Source organism: Anser brachyrhynchus (assembly GCF_964034855.1).
Source record: "Anser brachyrhynchus genome assembly, chromosome: 17".
Lineage (NCBI taxonomy): Eukaryota > Metazoa > Chordata > Aves > Anseriformes > Anatidae > Anser > Anser brachyrhynchus.
In genome coordinates, this window is record NC_137710.1 from 1,682,890 (window position 1) to 1,703,421 (window position 20,532).

General features: G+C 44.7%; 3 protein-coding genes across 6 annotated transcripts; 1 reads left to right on the top strand and 2 right to left on the bottom strand.

Annotated features, from left to right (window-relative positions):
- Positions 1-123: 123 nt before the first annotated feature.
- UNG (uracil DNA glycosylase) lies at positions 124-4,882 on the bottom strand. 2 transcript variants are annotated; one of them, XM_080559326.1, is made up of 7 exons: positions 4,724-4,881; positions 4,045-4,254; positions 3,837-3,932; positions 3,069-3,166; positions 2,321-2,409; positions 2,046-2,224; positions 124-1,531 (listed from the first exon to the last, which is right to left on the bottom strand). In XM_080559326.1, exons 1-7 carry the CDS (start codon positions 4,811-4,813, stop codon positions 1,391-1,393), a joined length of 903 nt encoding a protein of 300 aa, XP_080415452.1. In that variant the 5' UTR covers positions 4,814-4,881; the 3' UTR covers positions 124-1,390. The 2 variants fall into 2 exon arrangements, with proteins under 2 accessions (XP_080415452.1, XP_080415453.1); XM_080559327.1 differs by lacking the exon at positions 3,837-3,932 and having other exon boundaries at positions 4,724-4,882.
- Positions 4,883-4,939: 57 nt separating this feature from the next.
- Positions 4,940-6,514, top strand: ALKBH2 (alkB homolog 2, alpha-ketoglutarate dependent dioxygenase). The gene is made up of 3 exons (XM_080559332.1): positions 4,940-5,168; positions 5,383-5,581; positions 5,718-6,514. Exons 1-3 carry the CDS (start codon positions 4,955-4,957, stop codon positions 6,025-6,027), a joined length of 723 nt encoding a protein of 240 aa, XP_080415458.1. The 5' UTR covers positions 4,940-4,954; the 3' UTR covers positions 6,028-6,514.
- Positions 6,515-6,969: 455 nt separating this feature from the next.
- On the bottom strand, positions 6,970-20,356 carry USP30 (ubiquitin specific peptidase 30). Of its 3 annotated transcripts, XM_080559313.1 has the most exons (13): positions 20,255-20,288; positions 19,990-20,097; positions 18,979-19,161; positions 17,937-18,040; positions 16,995-17,093; positions 16,208-16,250; positions 15,846-15,940; positions 15,023-15,082; positions 13,811-13,897; positions 13,161-13,241; positions 11,902-12,121; positions 11,124-11,232; positions 6,970-10,034 (listed from the first exon to the last, which is right to left on the bottom strand). In XM_080559313.1, exons 2-13 carry the CDS (start codon positions 20,087-20,089, stop codon positions 9,770-9,772), a joined length of 1,446 nt encoding a protein of 481 aa, XP_080415439.1. In that variant the 5' UTR covers positions 20,090-20,097; positions 20,255-20,288; the 3' UTR covers positions 6,970-9,769. The 3 variants fall into 3 exon arrangements, with proteins under 3 accessions (XP_080415439.1, XP_080415440.1, XP_080415441.1); XM_080559314.1 differs by having other exon boundaries at positions 16,208-16,247; positions 19,990-20,356; XM_080559315.1 differs by lacking the exons at positions 19,990-20,097; positions 20,255-20,288 and adding an exon at positions 19,832-19,974.
- Positions 20,357-20,532: the final 176 nt, after the last annotated feature.

The window sequence follows — 20,532 nt, forward strand, 5'->3', positions numbered from 1 at the left end:
CTGGGCCTGCGTAGGGTGACGAAGAGGAGCTCCCGGCCAGCCCTTGGCCAGCAGCCCCCAGTCAGGTCTCACCCAGGCCCCCCCCACAGCTCCTTTCTAACCATATCAGATCACAGCACAACATAAATGGAGAAGTTTTTATTTAAAAAAAACAAATCTGGAAAAACAAACAAACCTCAACACATTTGAAAACTTGACTAGTGTTACCTTTCAGAGTAAATACAACAGAAAGGTTTACAAGGGTATTCTATAAAAACTTGAGTACAGAACAAGGCACTTTCATTAAAAGAAAGTATGAAGTCAAAGCTGGACTGGAAACCCAGAAGCAACAAGTCCTCATCTTCTGCCTGGAGTGATGATGAGTTATTTTCTACAGTGGCTAGAACCCTCCTTTTACTTCTATGAAGGCAAAGCACAAAAACTATCTCTGTGTTACAATCTTAAAAGATCTGATCTGAAACCTTCAGCCCATCAACTGGCAAACCTCGATGGACAAAACTTCTGTTGGAATCAGCAGTTATTTGTCAGAGAGATCTGCAGAAAAATCCCCACTCAGCACAGGAGCTTTTTTTTTTTTGTGAGACCGCTTTCGTATCTTATGTTCTGATTTTACAGAACATCCAGCGATCCAGCTCCAGTGGTATACGCCATACAGGATCACCCCAGGGTTCATCGTCATCACAGCTTACCTGTCAACCAAGTGATTAACACAGCACACAGTCTAAAAAAAACCCTTAGATCCCCCCTTTAAAGGGCATGTTTCCTTTGGGAACAAAAAGCTCAGAACATGACCGGAGTGTTGGTCACAGGCTGCCCTTGGCTGCTGGGCAGGTTAGCCCTGAAACCTTGAGAACAGACACAGCGAGTAAAGCATATGACAGTGTATTAACAGTCCCAAGAACTTGTGTTTCTAATAAATCTTGCATCTGTAGCAAAAAGGGGGGCATGAAAAAAAAGTCTTCTCCCACAAGGGGAATCAGAGTGGCTCTAGTTTCACTCCCCCAAAAAAGAAACCCAGATTTGCATAGCAAAATGCTAAGGAGGAAGAGGTAAGGCAAGGCGTTATTTACAAAAGCTGAACAGCTTAACCTGTAACAATTCACATCCCTTCACAAGCAAACATTTTCCCATCATAACAAACACAAATTAACATGGAACTGTTTTCCTTTGCTTCAAACCAGGCTGAAATCTGTTCAAAAAGTAGTCAAAACAGTCCACATAACATTCAAATTTGCTCTTAAAACAAAAGAAAATCCGAGAGTTAGGTCTTTTGTTCCTTGAACAACATCAGGAGAATAATCTCAGGTCAGCAGAAGTTCTGCAGAAACGAGACAACCCTTGAAACAGGGGCTGTTTCTGACCACCAGACCCCACAGCTCATGCTCGCAGCTCAGAGCGCTCTCCAGTCAATGGGCTTCTTGCCGGATTTCTTCAGCAACTCGTTTGTCTTAGAGAAATGCCGACAGCCAAAAAATCCCCTGTTCACAGAGAGAGGCGAAGGATGAACCGTCTGCAGGACATGGTGGCGCTTCTGTGAAAGGTAAAAGGAAAAAAAAAAACTCGTTAGATCTGCATGGTTTTATCTCCCTGGACGAGGCTGGCTGCTCCACTTCCTTGCAAGCAGATGTAATTTCCTCTCCACATTTCCTCGGTCTCTCCTGAGAAAGGAAGGCCCAAAAACCCAGCCATGAAGGCAAAGACTTTTGTTCCACTGAGCAGAGGCAGGAGGGGCTGTGCACAGAAACAACAACACCCAGCCCTTTTCTCAGTTGCTGTAATCCTAACAAATTTTACCCTTATTCACAAGACCCTTCCTAGAAATACTGTCTGGGTCATCAACTGGATGCTCTTCTGAGAGCAAGAGGTTACGCTTGCTCCACTTTTGTTGCCTAATTCTGGCAAAGACCAAGCTAGAACAAAAAGATAAGTTTGACAGCAGAGTTCAAGCTGGGAGGAAAAACTCAACTCTGTAAGGAAACTGCCCTCTAGTGTCCACCATTCAACTGACAAAAAAAAGTGAGTCTGAAAAGAGAAATAATCTGTACCCTGTCAATAGAGCTGCCTTTCTTCTGCGCGTAGGCTCCCCAGAGCATGAAGACAACGCCATCCAAGTTCTTGTTCAGCCAGGACACCACCACATCTGTGAACTGCTCCCAGCCCTTCTCCTTGTGGGAGGTGGCCTGGTGAGCTCGCACCGTCAGGACAGCATTGAGCAGGAGCACGCCTAGCACACAAACAAAGCCACGTTAACTGCCTTTTCCTGCTTCCCCTGAGAAATGGTGAGTAACTGGAGGCGTTCCTAGGATCTCAGTTAACTTACCTTGCTTGGCCCACCCTGTTAGATCTCCATGACCGGGGTGAGTGAAGTCTTCAATATCAGTAGACAGTTCCTTGTAAATATTTTCTAAGCTGGGGGCAGGAAGGGAAGGAAAAATGAGACTTAAAATTATGCTTCTGAAGCAAACTAATGATCTGGTATTTAGATATTCAGCAAAACTTATATGATAAGGTATCTCAGAATCTTTATTCAATTTCTACTTAAGTTACTATTACTCCTCCTGGGAAAATTAGAGCTTTGCCTTTCCTACCAGTTATCAAGCAAGTCCTAACCTTGCAAGCACTTCCAGCAGCATCCAAGTCTCATAAATTCACTGCCAACAACTAAGACACACCTGTGCTCTTAGAAGTGCACATTTAAAGATAAGAGCAGACAGCGCCGCTTACTGCTCTTACACTAAACAATGAGATTATTGATTTTAATTTAATCATTTAAGATAACGCAGCCGTTTGTAGCAGCTGGGCAACAAGGCCTCTTTGTGTGCCTGGCTAGATGCTTTAGGAGAAGGCCTCAGCACCACAAGTGTAAATTTAAGTCTAAGCATGCTCTTCAGAATGCTATCTCCAGAGAATTATGCACATCTTCAAAATGATCTTTCCTCTAGGCAATGCACAACTCAAGTTTCAGCAGCTGTGACATATCCCCTGTCAATGATCTGACTTGCAGCCATGCGTAACAGAATAAATAGTTTGTAAATAACAGTACTTCTGCAAATTGAGTACTGCCATACCTGGGTGGAGGTGGAACTGGCTTCTGGACACTGAAACAGAGCCCATGAGCTTGATTAGGTCCATGATAGGGATCTTGTCCCAAGATTACAACCTTCACCTGAAAGCAGAACTTTATTATTACTGAGTTGCAATCAGCATTATTGCCAAAAGAGGAAAAAAAAAAAAGCTTACAAGCAAGCTCTATCCTAAAACAGGCAGACAAAAACCCAAAGAACCGACATATCTCACTACACACAAGTTAAGGAACACAGCTCCCACCTAAGTCTAAATTCACCGTGGTTTTTCTGCCAAGATTATGAAAGTACTTTGAGTACAAACAACCAAAGCTTTCAAAAATCCACAACACTACGAGGGTATTTTCCAAGGAGGTTTCCTTAGATTTGAATTTTACGACTCATTCACAGTGATATCCACGATTACAAACACAGCTTATTGCCAAGGGGATTACCTAAGCCAGTCACACATATTTTTAATTACAGCTCATTAACATAGTGGAAAAAAGCAAGTTGTACAAGACGCAAAAACAGGCACTATGTTATATGCCGATAACACTAAAAATAAGGTCAAGAGCCCCATTGAATGTTTAAGGGAAAGCCCACAGCCGGCAATAAAACATCAAAACTGAACTTGGGTGTGGGAGGAGATCAACAGAGCGGGACCCACAGGTGCTGTGAGCCAGCAGCACCCATGCCGGGGCAGCCCGCAGGACCCCACAGCCGTGCCCGTTCCCCCCCCCCAGAGACTGGCACCCCCCCAGCCGCACTCACATCCCTGATGTCGCACATCTGCGTCCAGGTGAAGACCTGCTCCGGGGGCGGGTACACGGTGTGCCGCTTCCTCTCCTCCGCCACGAAGGCCATCAGCTGCGGGCAGAGCGGGCGGATCAGCAGGGACCGGGACCGGGACCGGGACCGGGACCGGGACCGGGACCGGGACCGGGACCGGGACCCCCCCCCACCCCGGCCCGGCGCTCACCTCCAGGAAGTAGGGCTTGGAGAACTCCTTGGCCAGCTGCCGCCGCCAGCTCTCCCCGAAGCCCGGCGGCACGTTGCGCTCTGCCAGCCGCTGCAGCGCCGCCTCCTTGTTCCTGCGGATCCGCTCCTGCTGCTCCGGGCTCAGCGGCGAGGCCCCGCCCGCCTCGCTCCCCGCAGCCTTCGCCTTCTTGGCGGCGGCGGCACCACCGGCCTGGAAACGGCGAACGAGCAGGCGGCTGCAGAGCGGGCCCAGCCTCAGGCCGAGCACCCGGAGCGGCCCGGACGCCATTCCGAGCCGTTCCGCGCCCCGCTCCGCCCCGCTCAGGGCGGTCCCGCGGTGCCCGCGCCCCACGCGTGTTTTTCGCGGCAAAACAGCGCCGAGCCCCGCCCCCCGCGCGCTCTGAATTTCCTATTGGCCGCGGGCAGACGGTCCGCTCCTCCCTATTGGCCAGCCGCAGCGGCGCGGGGCTAGTCTACCTAGCAACCGTGCCGGGAGGATGCCCCCCGAGCCCACGGGGCGCCGGCGGAGCGCGGGCTCCTTTGGCGGGGCAGCGCCGCGGCGTTGGGACGGGACCGGAGCCCCGCATCCCCCCCGGGACACCGGCACCCCCCTGCCCCCCGTGCACCCCCAGGTCCCCGCTCCCCCCAGCAGCCGCTCCCCGCATCCCTCTCCCCATCACCTCCGCATCGCCGCCCGGCTCCGGGGAGCGGCTGCGCTTCCTGGCGGGCGCGGGGCCGAAGAAGGAGAGCAGCGTGCGCTGCCCGATCATGGCTGCGGCGGCGGCGGCGGCGGGACCCGCGTGGGCTGGGGAGGCGAATTGGCGCCAAAACCGGGCGAGGGGGCGGGGCGAGGGGCGGGGCGGGGGGCGGGGCTCCGCGCGCGCATCCGCGGCTCGCGGCACCGGGGGCTGATGGCGGGGAGGTGCGGGAAGAGGCCGCGGCCGGAGGAGGAGGAGGAGGCGGAGGGGGAGGACGGGGGGGCCGTGCCCGTGCCCGTGCCGCCGCCGCCCCCCTGCCGCCAGATCCGCGGGCAGGGCCTGAGCTGCGAGTACCGGCTGCTGTTCGGCCCCGCCGAGGCGGACGGCGTCCTGCGGCGGCTGGAGCGGGACGTGCGGTACCGGCCGGGTGAGCGCCCGGGAGCCGCCGCCGCCGAGCGGGGAGGGAACGGCGGCGGCACCGGGGGGGCAGAAACAGAGGTGGGCGGCTGTCAGCTGCTGCCTGCGGGACCCGGGAACTCGGGGGGGTGACATCCCCTGGGGGGGACATCCCGGGGCGGTGGCATCCCCCGGTAACCGGGCCGCGGAGCTAACCCCGACCCCTTTGCCTCTCGTTTGAGCAGACGACCAGACCAAGCTGCACGTCTTCGGCAAATGGCACAGCATTCCCAGGAGGCAGGCAGTCTACGGAGACCCCGAGCTGACGTACACGTACTCGGGGGTCACCTTTTCTCCCGAGCCCTGGATCCCAGTTCTCGAGCACATCAGGGACCGCGTTGCCTCGGTCACGGGACACAACTTTAATTTTGTCCTCATTAACAGGTACGTCAGATGTCCGACTGCATCGAGCAGCTTGTCGTTCAGATGAAAAATTGCTTGCTTGAGTGTCAATAGATCACTGAAAAATTGTTTGACGTTCATTTTATGGAACTGGGAGAACTAATTATTCCGCTTACAGATACAAAGACGGTCTGGACCACATAGGCGAACACCGAGATGACGAGAAAGAACTGGTCCCACGCAGCCCCATCGCGTCTGTGTCCTTTGGAGCCTGCAGGGACTTTGTTTTTAGGCACTGTGATTCCCGAGGGAAAAATGCAACGCGCCGCATCAAGCCCGTCACGCTGCAGCTAGCCCACGGCAGCCTGCTGATGATGAAGTACCCCACCAACGTGTACTGGTATCACAGCCTGCCCGTCCGCAAGAGGGTGCTCAGTCCGAGGATCAACCTGACGTTTCGGAAAGTGATAGCTATAGACAAGAAGTGAGATACTCGGCGATCAAGCACCCGGTCTTTAGACTCTGAAAATGAAGGTTTTCTTCCCCAGTATGGCTGCCAGTTTCTGCCCCAAACAGTCTTTGACAATCGAAAGCATTAAGCCAGAGAAGTTGATAGTATACCTGGTAATTTGCTAATAAATAGTGCAACTATTGATCTGCAGTGCCAAGAATGCTTTGTCAGTATGCTGTTGCTGTAGTCCTGCTGACACACGTATTTTTAATGAGTAATACCCTTGTTTTGGTTGGGAGGAAGTTTGTTCTCATCTGATCTTAATCTGGCCGCTTACTCAGAAAGATCGAAATACTCTGTATCGTTGAGATAGCAGTGAAAGTTTGTAAATTCTGTAAAGTGCAAGGTGTGATCATTCCGAGTGAGCCTGTAAGCTGACAGCGTTCATTGCCTGACACTTTCTAATATGTTCTGTCAAGGAGTTACACGTTGCTTGTTTCTAAAAATAAAATACAAATGAGACCAACGTGAAAGGAGGATTGCTAAGATACAAACACAGTGAGTGCAATATGCTGTACAGTCACTATGACCTGTCTGCAGCTATTCCTCTGTTGCTTTACCTCGTCTGCTTGCACGGAAGACCGGGTTCTTTTGGTCAGCAGCGTGGTGGGACAGGACAGGAGGATGCCCGAGGTCCTGAGCCAGAATAGGAACTGGTCCCTGTGTAACCAGGCTGTAAACGTGTGAGTAGCGCTGGGCTGCAGCAGGTTTGGCAGGGCTATGGAATTAACACAGTTTGGAATGGATAATCCCCACCCTCTGCCACTACCAGAAGTGGGATATTTAGCGTGGAAAGCTGTGGGAACGCATTTTACCCAGAGAATGTGAAGTGCTGCTTCTGTCAGATACACCGTATGTGGCCTAGCTTAGAGCTTGGTCTTTGTTTCAAGAAATTACCACATGCGGACAGCTACTTCTCCTGTTAAGTTTGTTCGTTTATTGCTACTGTACAGTTACAAAAATACCCTGAAGTGAAAACGCAACTTCAAACAGCAGCGCAGTGGTTTGACTCTAATATCGTACATTTTTAAATAATACACAAAATAAAACAAGAATCCAAACGCAGAGATGTCACCCGGGGGGGCCTTATCCGATGTTTTGTAACCTACATTTCCTTAACACCTTTTCCACCACGAAAGCCTGTGAGTAACAAGGAACAATATTGGATGATCCTCACGTGCCTGCACAGAGCCCAGTGACTTCAAAAGGTGGAGGCCGGGTGGCAAAGATCTGCAAAGGTCTTTGATGCTCCCAGTAGGCTGAGAGTATCCAGCACAGCACAGGACCAGGACTGAGGCGCCGACACTTGCCACACCTTCCTCAGAGCACTAAGCCAAGGCTGCCTACTCCTTCCCAACAGTGAAAACCAGAACAAATGCTGACTATTCAACCCTCATCTCTGTAGCCCTCAAGGAAGCTTTCAGAGTAAGCCTGCAGCTGAGTGAAAGCGAGCAGTTTATTATGTCACGCGGCAACTATGCCTCCATACTCAAACTAGTCCCTGCTAGAAAGCAGCTCTTTGCAAAAAAAAAAGAAAAAAAACAAACATTAAAGGTGCAAGTTTGTAGTACTGCGTGGCTTTATGTCACCGTTATGTCACTGTTACTTATGTCACGCTGATGAGTTTAAGACTGTTAGTCCATTGTGTGCGCATGTTCTGACTCACCTCCAGCATTGCTGCTTTCTAAACAAAATGACCTGTTCGAGTGAACTTAACATTCAGAGTTTAAAAGCCCTAAACAGACCCTACTGAGAACAGGTATTGCAGAATATACGCTACTGGCAGTGGAAATGTTTGAGGTACAAACTGTAGACCTGCTGGAGCTAGCTGCTTTGCAGGATGTTTTCTCTTGGGTGACCCCCAGCACTGCTTTACAGAATTCCTACCGCCCACCCGTGCTGCCCAGAACAGAGGAGTCCCTCCCCTCTTAGCTTCCCCAAGCCTGTTAGATCTTAGTTCAGGACATTTTTGGCATTTTGCATCCTTTTTTTTTTATTTTTTTTCCTTAAAAAAGAAAAGTTAAAACCACACTACTGCTGGTGCCCTAGCCTAGACAGGGAGGCTTCTTCTAATTAGTATGTTTGTAGACTTAAGAGCGTTTTATATACTATGAACGTTACCTGGAGAAGGAGTTGTGATCCATACTCTGGAACAATGTGACTGTAGTAAGTCTTTTTTCATGTACATCTATTACCACTCCTATTTTAGCTGGTTTTGAGCTTCCCATTAAAGAACTTGAACGCCTGTGAGCTTCACGTAGTGATACCAATATAGGAAGTAGAAAGTTGCCTTAAAAAACTAAGACAGTTGTTACCATTCGAAAACGTAGTTGCTGCTATACACTGAAACATCTAGTCTGAGAAATTAGTCTTTTTCTTCCAAGCTACAAGGAGAGAAGAGAGCTAAAAACAGTCTACATACTTTATTCCCGATCATTTAAAAAGTCAAAAGTAGTTTTTGCTTCTCCTTTCCTGCTTTGTTTGGGATTATTTTTTTTAAACACATCAATCTAGAGCAGCAAAGTACAACTTCCATGTACTTTGCAGGTCTCTCTATGTGTGGAGAGCTGCATATCTAACGCAGTGACAGTCTTTCCAGACTACTTTACCAGACAAGCGTCCATCAGTCCTGATTCATTTGCAGATACTCTAACGAGGATGCTTGGGCTGTTATATACCTTAGCTCACAGTCACAACCAGAATAAGCCCTAATGCTCAGCTGCAAGCCTGACAACGTACATGTGAAGGGTTGATGGAAAATGACGGTTTGCAACATTAAAATAGGAAGGGCGCATCTAGAACACCAATTACAGTAGCCTTGAAGTAACGGCATTAAAAGTTGTAGTCCATACTACAAGCAACAGTATTCACAGTTTCATAGTGACCAAGGGAATTACAATACTGATCGCTAACAAAAGCTTCCGTCTCTTAATTTCACCTATAGAGCAAAGATACAGGGCAACAAATCAGGGCGTCAGCTCTTCATTGATAAAAGAATTTGATCTTTTCTCCTGGAAAAAGGAAACTGCAGTTTGAATCAGTAAAAGTATTTTTGTGATGTATAAAGAACTGAAATCTTAGGAAAACAGTGAAGAGGGAAATAGATTTTTGGATTGTGCCTATTACGTAGAGATGCCTTGTTTTATTCATTAGCTGTGATATCAGAAGAAATCTTGTTTGTTCGTAATTCATCCCATCATCTTGAGACATTTATCAGAACACAACTGACATGCAGTGGACTCAGACAATGGTAACCTAACTATTCAAATAAGCTCAAGGCACTTTGTTTCTCAAGTCATTGCCTTTGCTAACGGTAGCTTCCCATCAGCTGCTTCTGGGGCTCCCTCGTTCAGAAATGTCTGCAGTGAAATGTACAGGATTAAAAGCATCTCCCTTTGAAAATTTACATGTCAGAATAGGGAATACGGCCCTGGGAAGTCTGTTTGAAGTGTCTGTTTTAGAGCTGTGATGTTGACAAAATTACTACCTAACAGAATAAATGCTTCTGTAATACAAATACGTTTTGGACTGCACAACATTAGCAGACCAACTTTGGGTAGCATAATTTTGGTACAAAACAACTCCCACAGGAGCCAGCCGTTGCCATAGAGGGAGGGGAAAGTTAAAGGGCCTGTGGTGGATTATTTGCATAACAGACAAGAGGTGCAATGAGGATCTCGGAGGAATTTTGGCAGTTTTTGTCCTCCTTCAGCTCTCAATCATTCTTCAGCCCTCAGCTCCAAACGTTGGTGCTGTACCTTCGAGTGAACACGCTCATAGAAAAGCAAGTACGCACTAGAAGAAAGGACTTCCTGCAAACTAGCTTTGCGAACTGTGTCATCTGAAATCCATAACCACTGATTGCTGACAGACAGCGGGTTCTTTGAAGAAGGTGGAGAGCGGCGGTAAGTCACAAAGTGTCCAGAATGCATGTCTCCGTGATGAACTACGACTGCCATCAGACGGTAAAGGTATACAGGGGAACTGAAGGAAAAATGAGAAAAAGGAAAGGGTCACCAGACCTCGTGGATCACACATGTACCTAAAGAAGCTCTCTCTTGTTTTCTCTTCAGTTGCAATTTCTTTTCGGAGCAAACAGATGTCTCTGTCAGAGACATGCTGCTTTGCAATTACTTCTCAGTATACTAAGTCTTCACTGCAGTGCTGCCTTATTCTGCTGAGAAAACCAAACCATTCATTTTAACAGTTTAATGCACCAGAGGCCTACTACGTTTTGCACACTGTAACTGACTGAATTTTTCAGCAATGTTTTCCATCAGATGTACCAACATGCCAGTGTTTAGTTCTTACAGCACTGACTGAACAGAAAAGTTATTCTAGAAAGATGTTGTTTTTAACTGAAAAGAGGTAAAGTTGTGTCAGGTAATCCACAGATGACAATGGGTGTACTTGCAAGGACTTGCTCTACAACTGTCTTCAGAACAAATATTTGGCACAAAACGCTTCCAGGCTCCTCTTCCTACAGAGACTGCAGGAAGTGTGTTCCCCATGGAAATAATAAGCAATGGGAGACAGAAGAAATATTATAGAACTAACTGTCATTGGTTGCAGACATGAAAACAAGTGAATCTTCTCAAAGGCCAAGAAAACCAATTATCAGCAGAAGCATCAAGACTGGATTTACAAAGTAGAATCATTGCAGCTGCAACTTAAATTGAGCTTGTTAAAAATAATTGTAAAGAAAAATTTGTAAGAGTTCTAAGAATTTCTTGCGATAATTATAAAAAAGTAAGAGGAAGAAGTAAAAGGAAGGGGTAGTAGAAAAACGGTAAGAATAAGAATATGGGTATTCAGAATGACTGCTGCATCATGAATCATAGAAAGGAGACTGAATTTTGCTTGTAATATGCTATACTCTGTTTTCTAGGAGCAGAGACATGGAGCCAAAGACAACCACAAAAAATCAGACAAGAGAAGAGCAAAAAATTTCTGCACAGGAGCTAGGACAGATGTTAAATGCTATGACTACACAGCCTTCTGCTAAAGACAGAATAAAGAAATACGTAATTTGAACAGACAGAAATACAAACAGGGTACACATTTCTCACTTACCTGCACTCAGGGAATGCAGTGAGCGAAAAAGCTCCCGAGGACATTAAAAATGAAGTGGAGCAGGCACCATTCATAATGAGCGATTTAGTACCATGTGTCTGTTCTGCATCTGCAAAAAAGAGGACACATTCAGTAATTTAACTTAATTTAAGATTGCTAATAACTGCTTCTGTTTCTACTGTATCTAAAAAGTATTGTGAAGTACTGTGAAATTATTTTACTCGATTCGCTACATTAGCGCAATCCCTTAGCAATGAGAGGAGTATAATATAAAAACAATTACCACCGTCTTTGGATATGACACGTGAAAATGGCCATGTGTACAAAATCCCAAATAAGTAAAAAACCCCGAGTTGCCTAAGTCGTAGACTTACTACAGCTAGATTTTCCAGTTGCTTTCTAAGACGTCACCATTCAAAGCATTCTTTCTGTGCCTGTTCTGAAGCCTCAGAAGAGATCACTAACAAGCTAATCGCTAGGACTTCCGAGTACAACGTTCATCAGTCCTTTGGATCTAAAACATGTAAGTTCTTCGCTATATGGCATTTGTTTGTTTCTATGTTTTTTAATATCCAGTAGAATCAAATTAAATAATTAAAACTGAACTGTAAGCCCGGAACAGGATATCTTATTACTTGCTGGGAAAGGGATTTTTACCCATCCTCTTTACACAGTTTAAGTAAAGATACTGCTCTTAGAATGACATTCTGCACATCAGATGATGTTTTATCACTGAAATGGAGAAATACCTGACTTATTTTACTTTCAAAATAAATACCTGAAGGTTTTACTGCTACCCCATCCTTTGTTCCAGGCTTTGTCTCTTCAGAGTTTTTCTGATTCAGATCACTCTGGCTTGATTTATGAACAGGAACGTGATACTTGTAGATGTCCATGATCAGAAACTCATTGAACTGTACGTGTTCATGACGTTTCAGGGGTGTGCCTTGGTTTGACCAGCTCAGTCTTTGCAGATGGATACATAAACACTGAGGGAGCTTCAGCCAAGTTCCATACAAAAGGAAAGCCAAAATACATTTTAAATGAAGAGAAACAGCTCTTAAAAGTTAAGAGCACACTAATGGAATGGGTAAGTCTAACGGATAAGGGAAAAAAAAATAATGAACTGTTGTTTCTTTATGTGCTACTCTATCTGTATTAAACTTATTGCAGTAGTATCTGTGAATCACGATAAACACTCACAGATTTTGAGATTTCTAATGATGCCATTGCTGTTCACTAGACAGTAGGACAGCTCAGATTAATCATTTTCTCCAAATGGCAGAAGAAAAAAATAAGTCAATAAAGATACGTTCTTGTTCCTAAAAAGCTCATATCATTTAGCTTGTTGATGTGTGAGGTAGAAATGAGGACTGGAATTTGTTGCAGTGAGACATTTGCTAACACCCAATAAGTAATAGCTTTGCACAGTAAAAGTACATGGTGAAAAAAAGTCGAGTAGTTATAAATATCTGACACTCAGATGTCATGTCAGGGCTAACCTTTGTCAGTAAGTACATATTATTATTAACAGCACCTAAGGCTCTTAATTAGACCAGTGCCCTGTTGTCCTCTGCATTATATAATCACAAAGTAAGAAGAAACAAGAGCTTCTAATATAAATTGTACCTGCTGTTTAGCACCGTATTCTGTTGTTTAAACCATCAGTATTTAGAACATTTTAAATTCTTTGAAATGTGCATTTGCAAAATATCATACAAATAAATTTTATATATGAATCACTTTACTTACCAAGAAAATAAAGAATTAACACAAGACATACGAACTGCAATTAAGCCAAACTCATGTTTAAACACTTTGCTGAATAAAATAATATTCACATTCTTTAAGCTACAGAGTTGATGCTTTGCTGAAGCAAGACCTCAATGACTACAACTATTTGACAAGTGAACTTTTCTTTTTAAGTTAAACATTAAAGTGCAATACCAAGAAGTAGACATGAAGCAAACAGATGAAAGAAAGAAAATACTGTTTAATAAGACTGAAAAACAGATTTGGGGGGTTAGTTTGCCTCACCTTCCCTAACTTCAATTGCTTAACAAACGTTGTTCTCTGGTTTTCTATGCTCTGTCCATTCAGACTCCCTTCTGCCTGAATCTGCAATCAAAGAGAAAAAATAGCCATTTGATTACTTGTTGTACCTAATTACACATCATAATACTGTAGACAAAAGTAACTTTCTGTCAAGAGCTATGCTCAGTTCATTAATTGCATATACAATTTTCCATGAACATTTTCAAGAGCTGTTGGTCTATCCTAATGGACCACAGTTCTAACACAAAATTAAGCAGAAATGAGCATTTAGAAAACAAACCCAGTCTGCAGGTTTACGTGTAGTTCTCTGCCTCTTCTGTTAGTTTTCAAACAAACCATTTTGGATCTCTATTATCAAACCGCAGTCACCTGTAAAGTACTGTTTAAAAATACCAGAACAAAAAAATATCTCAAGTATTATCTAGATCCAAATAAAGCATTTGTAAATTGTTATACTAGTAATAAATAAAGCTTAAAAAAAAAGTGAGGTAGTAACTCCCTTTTTATCGTAAGAAATCCCAAGCAGGCTGGAGGCTTTAGTCATGAAACAAGGAGTAGAAAACCAAAGCCATAATTCTCAGTCAGAAGGCTTGAAATTGAGCTAGAATGGTACATAAATTAAAACTACATACTTTTGTGCAGTTGTCACACACAACATCCTTCACAGATTCAGAGGAGATGAAATGATGGAGGCAGTGATCCAGCGTCAGTGGACGACCCTTAGAACAACACCAACACCAAAAATTATTTGCAGTAGTTTTAGGGTGCGTACCATTTAATTCTGTGACAGTATTTTCATAATCTCTGCCATAGGAACCATAAAATTGCAGATTTGCTTCTGGAGAAAACTGACTAACTGGCTGAGTATAGAAAGCATATAATACAACTGACTGTGGGGATTCTTCCTTACGCTGGATTCCACATGGAAAACATTGCAGCCAGTAGATATAAACAGTAGCTCTGACTCCCTGCGTGCCTCCTTTTGTGGCATTTTAAAAATCACAAATTCCTGGGCCTGTTGCTATTTTTCCTCCAAAGTTCCAGCACCTCTTGGGTCACCTTTTGCACTTTGTCCCTCTACACAGGAGAAATACTGCATTTCATTGAGTTTAGGCATTGCTTCCTGTGCTTCCTTGTAGGATGTACTACACACTGCCAGTGTGAATGGCATTATCTTCAATGATGGTATAAAATAAAATACAAATAGCACAAGATGTATCAGAATCTGAATCCTCTAGCTATCCAGAAGCATATTCTGGAGATAGAAGTCAGTTTCCATGAGTGAAAGTAGTTGTTTCTTGCCTGTAAAGATAAATCTCTAGCAGACATTAGGTAACAAACTACTACAGTACAAAGGTCCTGCACATTTTGCCCCAGAAATCTACAGTGTTTTGTCATTTAAAGTTTCTTCACCAAGCCCAAGGGAAACAAAAACAATTTCTAGTTGAAATCACTTGATCTAAAAGACTGTATTGGGTAATAGCGTGCTATCACTGCAGAGACAGAGCACTTGAAGGTCACCTTCTGCGGCTGCCAAAAACACACGGCCCTTAGGACACGATCTGGTCTGTTCAAATTACGACGAAAAGACCAAACACTTCACCAGGAGAAACAGAAAACTACTGGTGTCAAAGTCAGGCTTGTTGTACTAACTGGTAATTTGGCATAACGCATTCGTGGTAAAGTACTGTGGTAGCACAACAGGATCATTTATAAAGACAATAAACTCTAGCTGCTCATTTACGCAGGCTGTAGCACCTTAAAAAGACAGCAGTGAAGATAAAGCTATGATGACAAGGCAGTAGATAGACCAGCTGGATCACGCATCAGAAACAGATACATACCCACACAGCTGCTGGAATACTCAGTGAGAGACTGTCAAAGGTATCGTACCTCACAGGACTCTGCAAGAGAATATTTCACATCCAGCGAGCAAAAGACTACAACAGACCAAAAAAAACACAAAACCAACCAACCACACAACACTGTCACGCAAGACAAATGTATACCTTCTGCTGTCCACGTATATCTGGTGGAATAGGGTCAAGAACACCCACGTTCCCCACTGCAGCGCTAGGAAATACCCGGTGCAGCGCACAAGGTGCTACTCTGCCTGTTTCTACTGAAGCTGCCCCTGCTCACTTAAATTCGTTTGCACATTTTTGAAGAGTGGAAGTACTAAATGTACTCTCATAGTTTGATCTATGAATGAGTTTTATTTTCTGTAATTTTTTTTTAACCTAGATTTTCTTCACCTCCTTACTCTGGAAAACTAGACCGCAACTTAATTTGCCTTTGCATGTACAGTCTCAATACTGCATGCTGAATGAATAGCTAGTCCTAATCCACGCGAGTGGATTTTCGGGTATGATACTCTGATATCGGATAATAAACGTAGTAAGACACTTATTGTCTGATAAGACAGCTGTTATCCCCAGAAAGTGAATCACACTGCATTTTCTTCAGTAAGTTTAGCGATATGTTCTTGTTCATCAGCAATACCATAAGTACCTGGAAAAGTAACAGCTGAAGCTGTCAGTCCTGCAAACCTTTGAGCTTAAACCAGCTATGTCGGAAACAAGGGCTGATGATTTCACCTCAGAATGCACTCTGAGTCTCAGGCATCCTTTTTCACGTATAGATAATACCAGACACACTTTGTTATACCTGGTGTTCACAGTGTTTGCAAACCATGTTGCTAGTCAGCCTTCCATGAAAAGGATGCTGAGACTTCCAGCGATTTGACACAGGAGGAAGAGACCCTGAAACACAAAATTGAAATTGCACTTTTATTTTCAAAACATTAACGTTTATCACTATAATTCCCCCTTCTTGACCCACAGCAACAAAAGTAACTGCTCTAAAACACATTCTGTCCCACTGACAAATATCTACTGGTATTTTACAGCTGAAGGGGAGATGTTCTTCAGTCCAATAAAGACAAAGATCAATTAATCTTATCCCCTTAATAAGCAAAGTGAATACGCTATGGATTAATATTTATATTTCAGGATGGAAAAAATACCTACCTCTTGTTCTGCAGCTTATTTGCTTTTGGGTTATTTCTGGCTGCTACAGGGGAAGATAAAAGATTCATTAACTCAGAAGACCTTAAGTATTAAATATGTTCTTATTTCATGCCTGATATGCCTTTTATATGTTATAACAATTGTATGAATTTCAGTGTCATCATATTTGAGAAAGACCAAAAAACCTGGCGCAACAATAAACTTCTAAGTGGCAAAAAAGAACACTTCTAATAAAAGGAACAATTAACCCATGGAATTCTCTGCCTGAGAGCACTGAAATAAAAGCCTAACAGACCTGATAGACTCTTTGTATACATTTTAGATAAAAAGAGATATAAATCTTCTATCAGCATTAAGCTGACCACTAATATTGCAAGATAAGCTACAGCTTCGCCTCCAAATGTATTATTCCGTAAGTGTCCATTCTGCAGTTTTCAAACCTTTCATCTGTCAGGTCTTACTGATAAGGAAAATTGGTTAGGTGGACTGCTGTTCCACGCTAGCACATCAGTCCCTACATTCAATGGATTTAGGCACGCAAAAACCCACGTGGAAGTGGGATTGGTATAAACTCAAATACATTTGCTTTCAAACTTTTTTTTTATTCGTTTGCCTGACCTATTAATTCATTCCTATCAGAGCAGTAAAGAGCTTTGTAAACGTAATGAAAATGACTTCAGTTTCTAAACAGACACCTTATACTTGACATGCTTAGGAATCTAGGCAGACTGCCAAGGAGATATGGGAACTTCTCCTGACAATGAAATAACATCAGTAAAGGAGTCACCTCCAGTGAATGCACATCAAACAGATGCGTGACACGTGGCTGACGATCCCGTTCATCTTCCAACGAAGAGGTAAGTACGTGAAATAGTTCATGAGCATCCTATTAAGTAGAGACGTAAGAGTTAGAGAAAGCAAAACCAAAAGAAATCCAAACATACACCTGGGGTACTGATGCTCACCTGACTACATCATTGCACTAGGCAATTAAAGGAAAAATTACTGCTTAGAGCCCATCTTACACCTTAACAGCAATCATTTGCGCATCCACTGCAATTTTGGCAAAAAGTGTTTTAGATGAAGCTGAACTTCACAACAGCACACATTATTAACAATAGTCTGCTTCGGATAAATTCAAAAGGTACTAAAACCCTTGGAGGAAAAAAAAATGGATGTATAAGTGCCAGCTTCCCTGAGCTTCAATAAAAGCATCATTGAAATCTGTGCTATTTGTTTTGGCTCTGAAACATAAAAGAAGGATACAACCACATTTTGTGAATGAGATAATTGATTCGGTTCGTGGGCCAGCTGGATTCACTTAGTGGCTGAAAATACTGAGAACAAGGCTTAGAAATCTTGTATGTGACTGAATTTGGGAATGTTAGTGAAATAGAGCTCATAGATAGAATAGATACTTTAGCATAGACCCTTAAGATACAGCAAAGTTAGGGCTGTATGCCTTCTGTTTTAGTATTACTGGCTCCGTTTTACCAAATCTGGTGTAATTAAGTATGAGTTTTGAAGCAGACGGGGTTTCCATGACAAATATATACGCAAACTGAAAGCACCACTCATTAATCCCGTGGCTGTTCTCCTTCACTATTTAAAGTAAACTTTGCTACAGCAAAGATTTCACACCCAGTGTTATTAGTACTATAGCTTCAGTTTTCTTTTATTCCTTATCTAAGCTGTGTACCAGGCAGTTTAGCTTGAATTTTGTAATCACCTGCTCTTCAAATGATGAGATCTGCCACCTGTAAATTCTTAAAACTTCTAATAAGCAGCTGGCATCCAGGACATCATCTTCCGTTACCTCTTGACAGGATAAAGCTAAAGACATTACATTTTAAAATGTTAGAAGGTGCCACAAAGAATGGTTAGAACACAGATCTCTGTATTTTGGGATTTATGGTACTTAGGCGTAACTGATTACCACAAAGTTAGTCTTGATTAAGACAGATAAATGATGACAATCAAACTAGAATGTATTAATTAGCATTCTCACCTGACAGTGTAACAGACTGCATTTGTTTTCCTCATCTAATACATATGCAAAATAAAAAGTTTCTCAACTAACTGATACAGAGAGAATAAATACTAACACCGTATGAAAAGATAAATTTTATCCAACATAAAACGTATTTCATTTAATAGTCTGTATTTTTGACAAAATAGTAGGCTTGCAAAAAATGCTTAAATTGTATTATAATACATTAATTTTCTTGTATATAGATTTTTGAGTGCCCATCTAATTGCGATAGTATTTTCCTACTTATACCAAAACCATTTTTATATTGTTTTCAGCATTAATATTCTGTGAACAACAAATGCCTGTGGCAATGGGTTCCATAACCATGTTTTCAGCACCCCTGCTGCCCTCTACCTCAGTCTGTTTGACCTGCTGGGAAATGGCTTCTTCCAAACAGGGTGCGGGATGCTTGACTAGCCGCTGCTTCTTGATTGCCAGGTGAGTCAAGCAAGACCTGAAACATTCAGCTGTTGGCCAGGGAACCAAACAGCTTCGGGGACACATGCAGTTGGGCCTTATATTACTCGGGCTTGGTACAAAAATACCCTTTAGATCTCTACCTGTCTGTGAAAGTCGATTGAATTTGGTCAATGAGTTCAAAGTTAATAGGTAGAAATTTAAAAAAAAAGAGAGGAATGAGAGACCACCTGACCTTCCTTCCTTTAGGAAATAAAGCTTACAAAGAGTACCTATGCTAAGTATTTTCTTAGCTTATCGCAACATGAAAAGGTGAAAGTACCTCTGAGGAGATGCAGCAAAGTGAGTGACAAGTATTGATGCTCGGTGGATTGGTTCTGTTCTGTCTTGTATTGTGCTGTAAATTCCTCCAGCCACTTGATGAAAGACGGACAGGAAGATAAGCCTTGCAGCAAAGAGTTCATAAAACAGGTGTTTCCTAAGTTCAGGAGGCCAGGTACGAGCCCTACAAATACATAGGTAAGAGTTTACACCATGAAGTCTAGGAAAACTTTACTATTTTCACCGGCAGGTGTTCCACTAGGTATTAAAATTACATTAAAATTAAATTATTTCAATCTATTCAGTGCCTGCACCTGCTGAAAATTAGAAGACTCCCATACGCATGACAGCATACTAGAGCTACGCACGTGGTGGTCTCCGAGAGTTTCACCACTCCAAAAGTCTTTCTAAATTTTTGTTTGAAAAATACTCACTCTCCTGATAGGGATAGCTTTATATCAACAACAGTAAGTTTCAGGATTATCTGCAAATTGCTGTACGAGCAGGAATTTAGAACTGCAAACGCTTGGTTCCCAACAGACAGAGCGCTGGGAGCCCCGGGGTCGCCGCTGTGCCTCGGCGGGGCCTGGGGAGGCCGGGATCACCACACCGTGCCAAAACCTCGCCAAGGGCTAGCACAGGGCATATCTGTACAACTCCGCTTAGCGAGAGGCTTTCGCTTACCTTGTACTGATGTCAACGAGAAGGTATTTTGCACCCCAAAGCACAAAATAAAATCAAAGCCTTTACCTGCTGCAGTTCGGTAACGAGCTTATCACAAAAGCGATATAAATATACGTATAATAAGTCATAATTTTTAAAAAAAACAACAATTTATATAGGGAATACTTTACGACAGCAACAGAAGTCAACAGTTCAACCCCAATCTCCCCAGGCGTCACGTTTCTAAACACGAGGAGAAGGGCCACAACCGTCTCCCCAGCCATAGCAAGGAATTAGGAAGCCGAAAGCAGAACCGAGCACGTTCCCGACGCCGGCAGCGGGGCCGCACCTCTCCGGCGCCTCTTCCTCTGGGCGATGGGCCCCCACAGCACGTAGACACCGGCGGCCAGGGCGGCCGCCAGCCCCCCGAGCACGCCCCAGCTCCTCATCGCCGCACCTGCAGCGGGACGACGACGACGACGCCGCCGTCAGGGAGCGGCTCCGCGGGGCGAGGCGGGGCGAGCCGTGGCTACCGCGGAGGGTTCGGCTCCCCCCGCCCCCGGGCCCGGTGCCGGTGCCGGTGCCGGTCCCATCCCCGCAGCCCCGGTCCTGACCTGGCGGAGCCGCCCCAGGCCCGCAACCCGTCCCCCCCGCCTCAGCGCCCCCCGCCCCGCCGCGGAACCCGTCCCCGAGGGCTGTGGGGGGGGGCGGACGGCGGGAGGGGTGCGCCGGAAGTGGAGCGGGGGGCCCGCTTAGCGAACGGACCGCCCTAGCAACGGTTGCTAAGGCCGCGGGAGGGCCTGCTCGGCCTGGCCCAGCCCGGCCCGGTCCGGCCCCGGCCCGCAGCCGGAGCTGGGCCCCGCAGCTCGGCCCGCAGCGCCGCCGCCTTGTG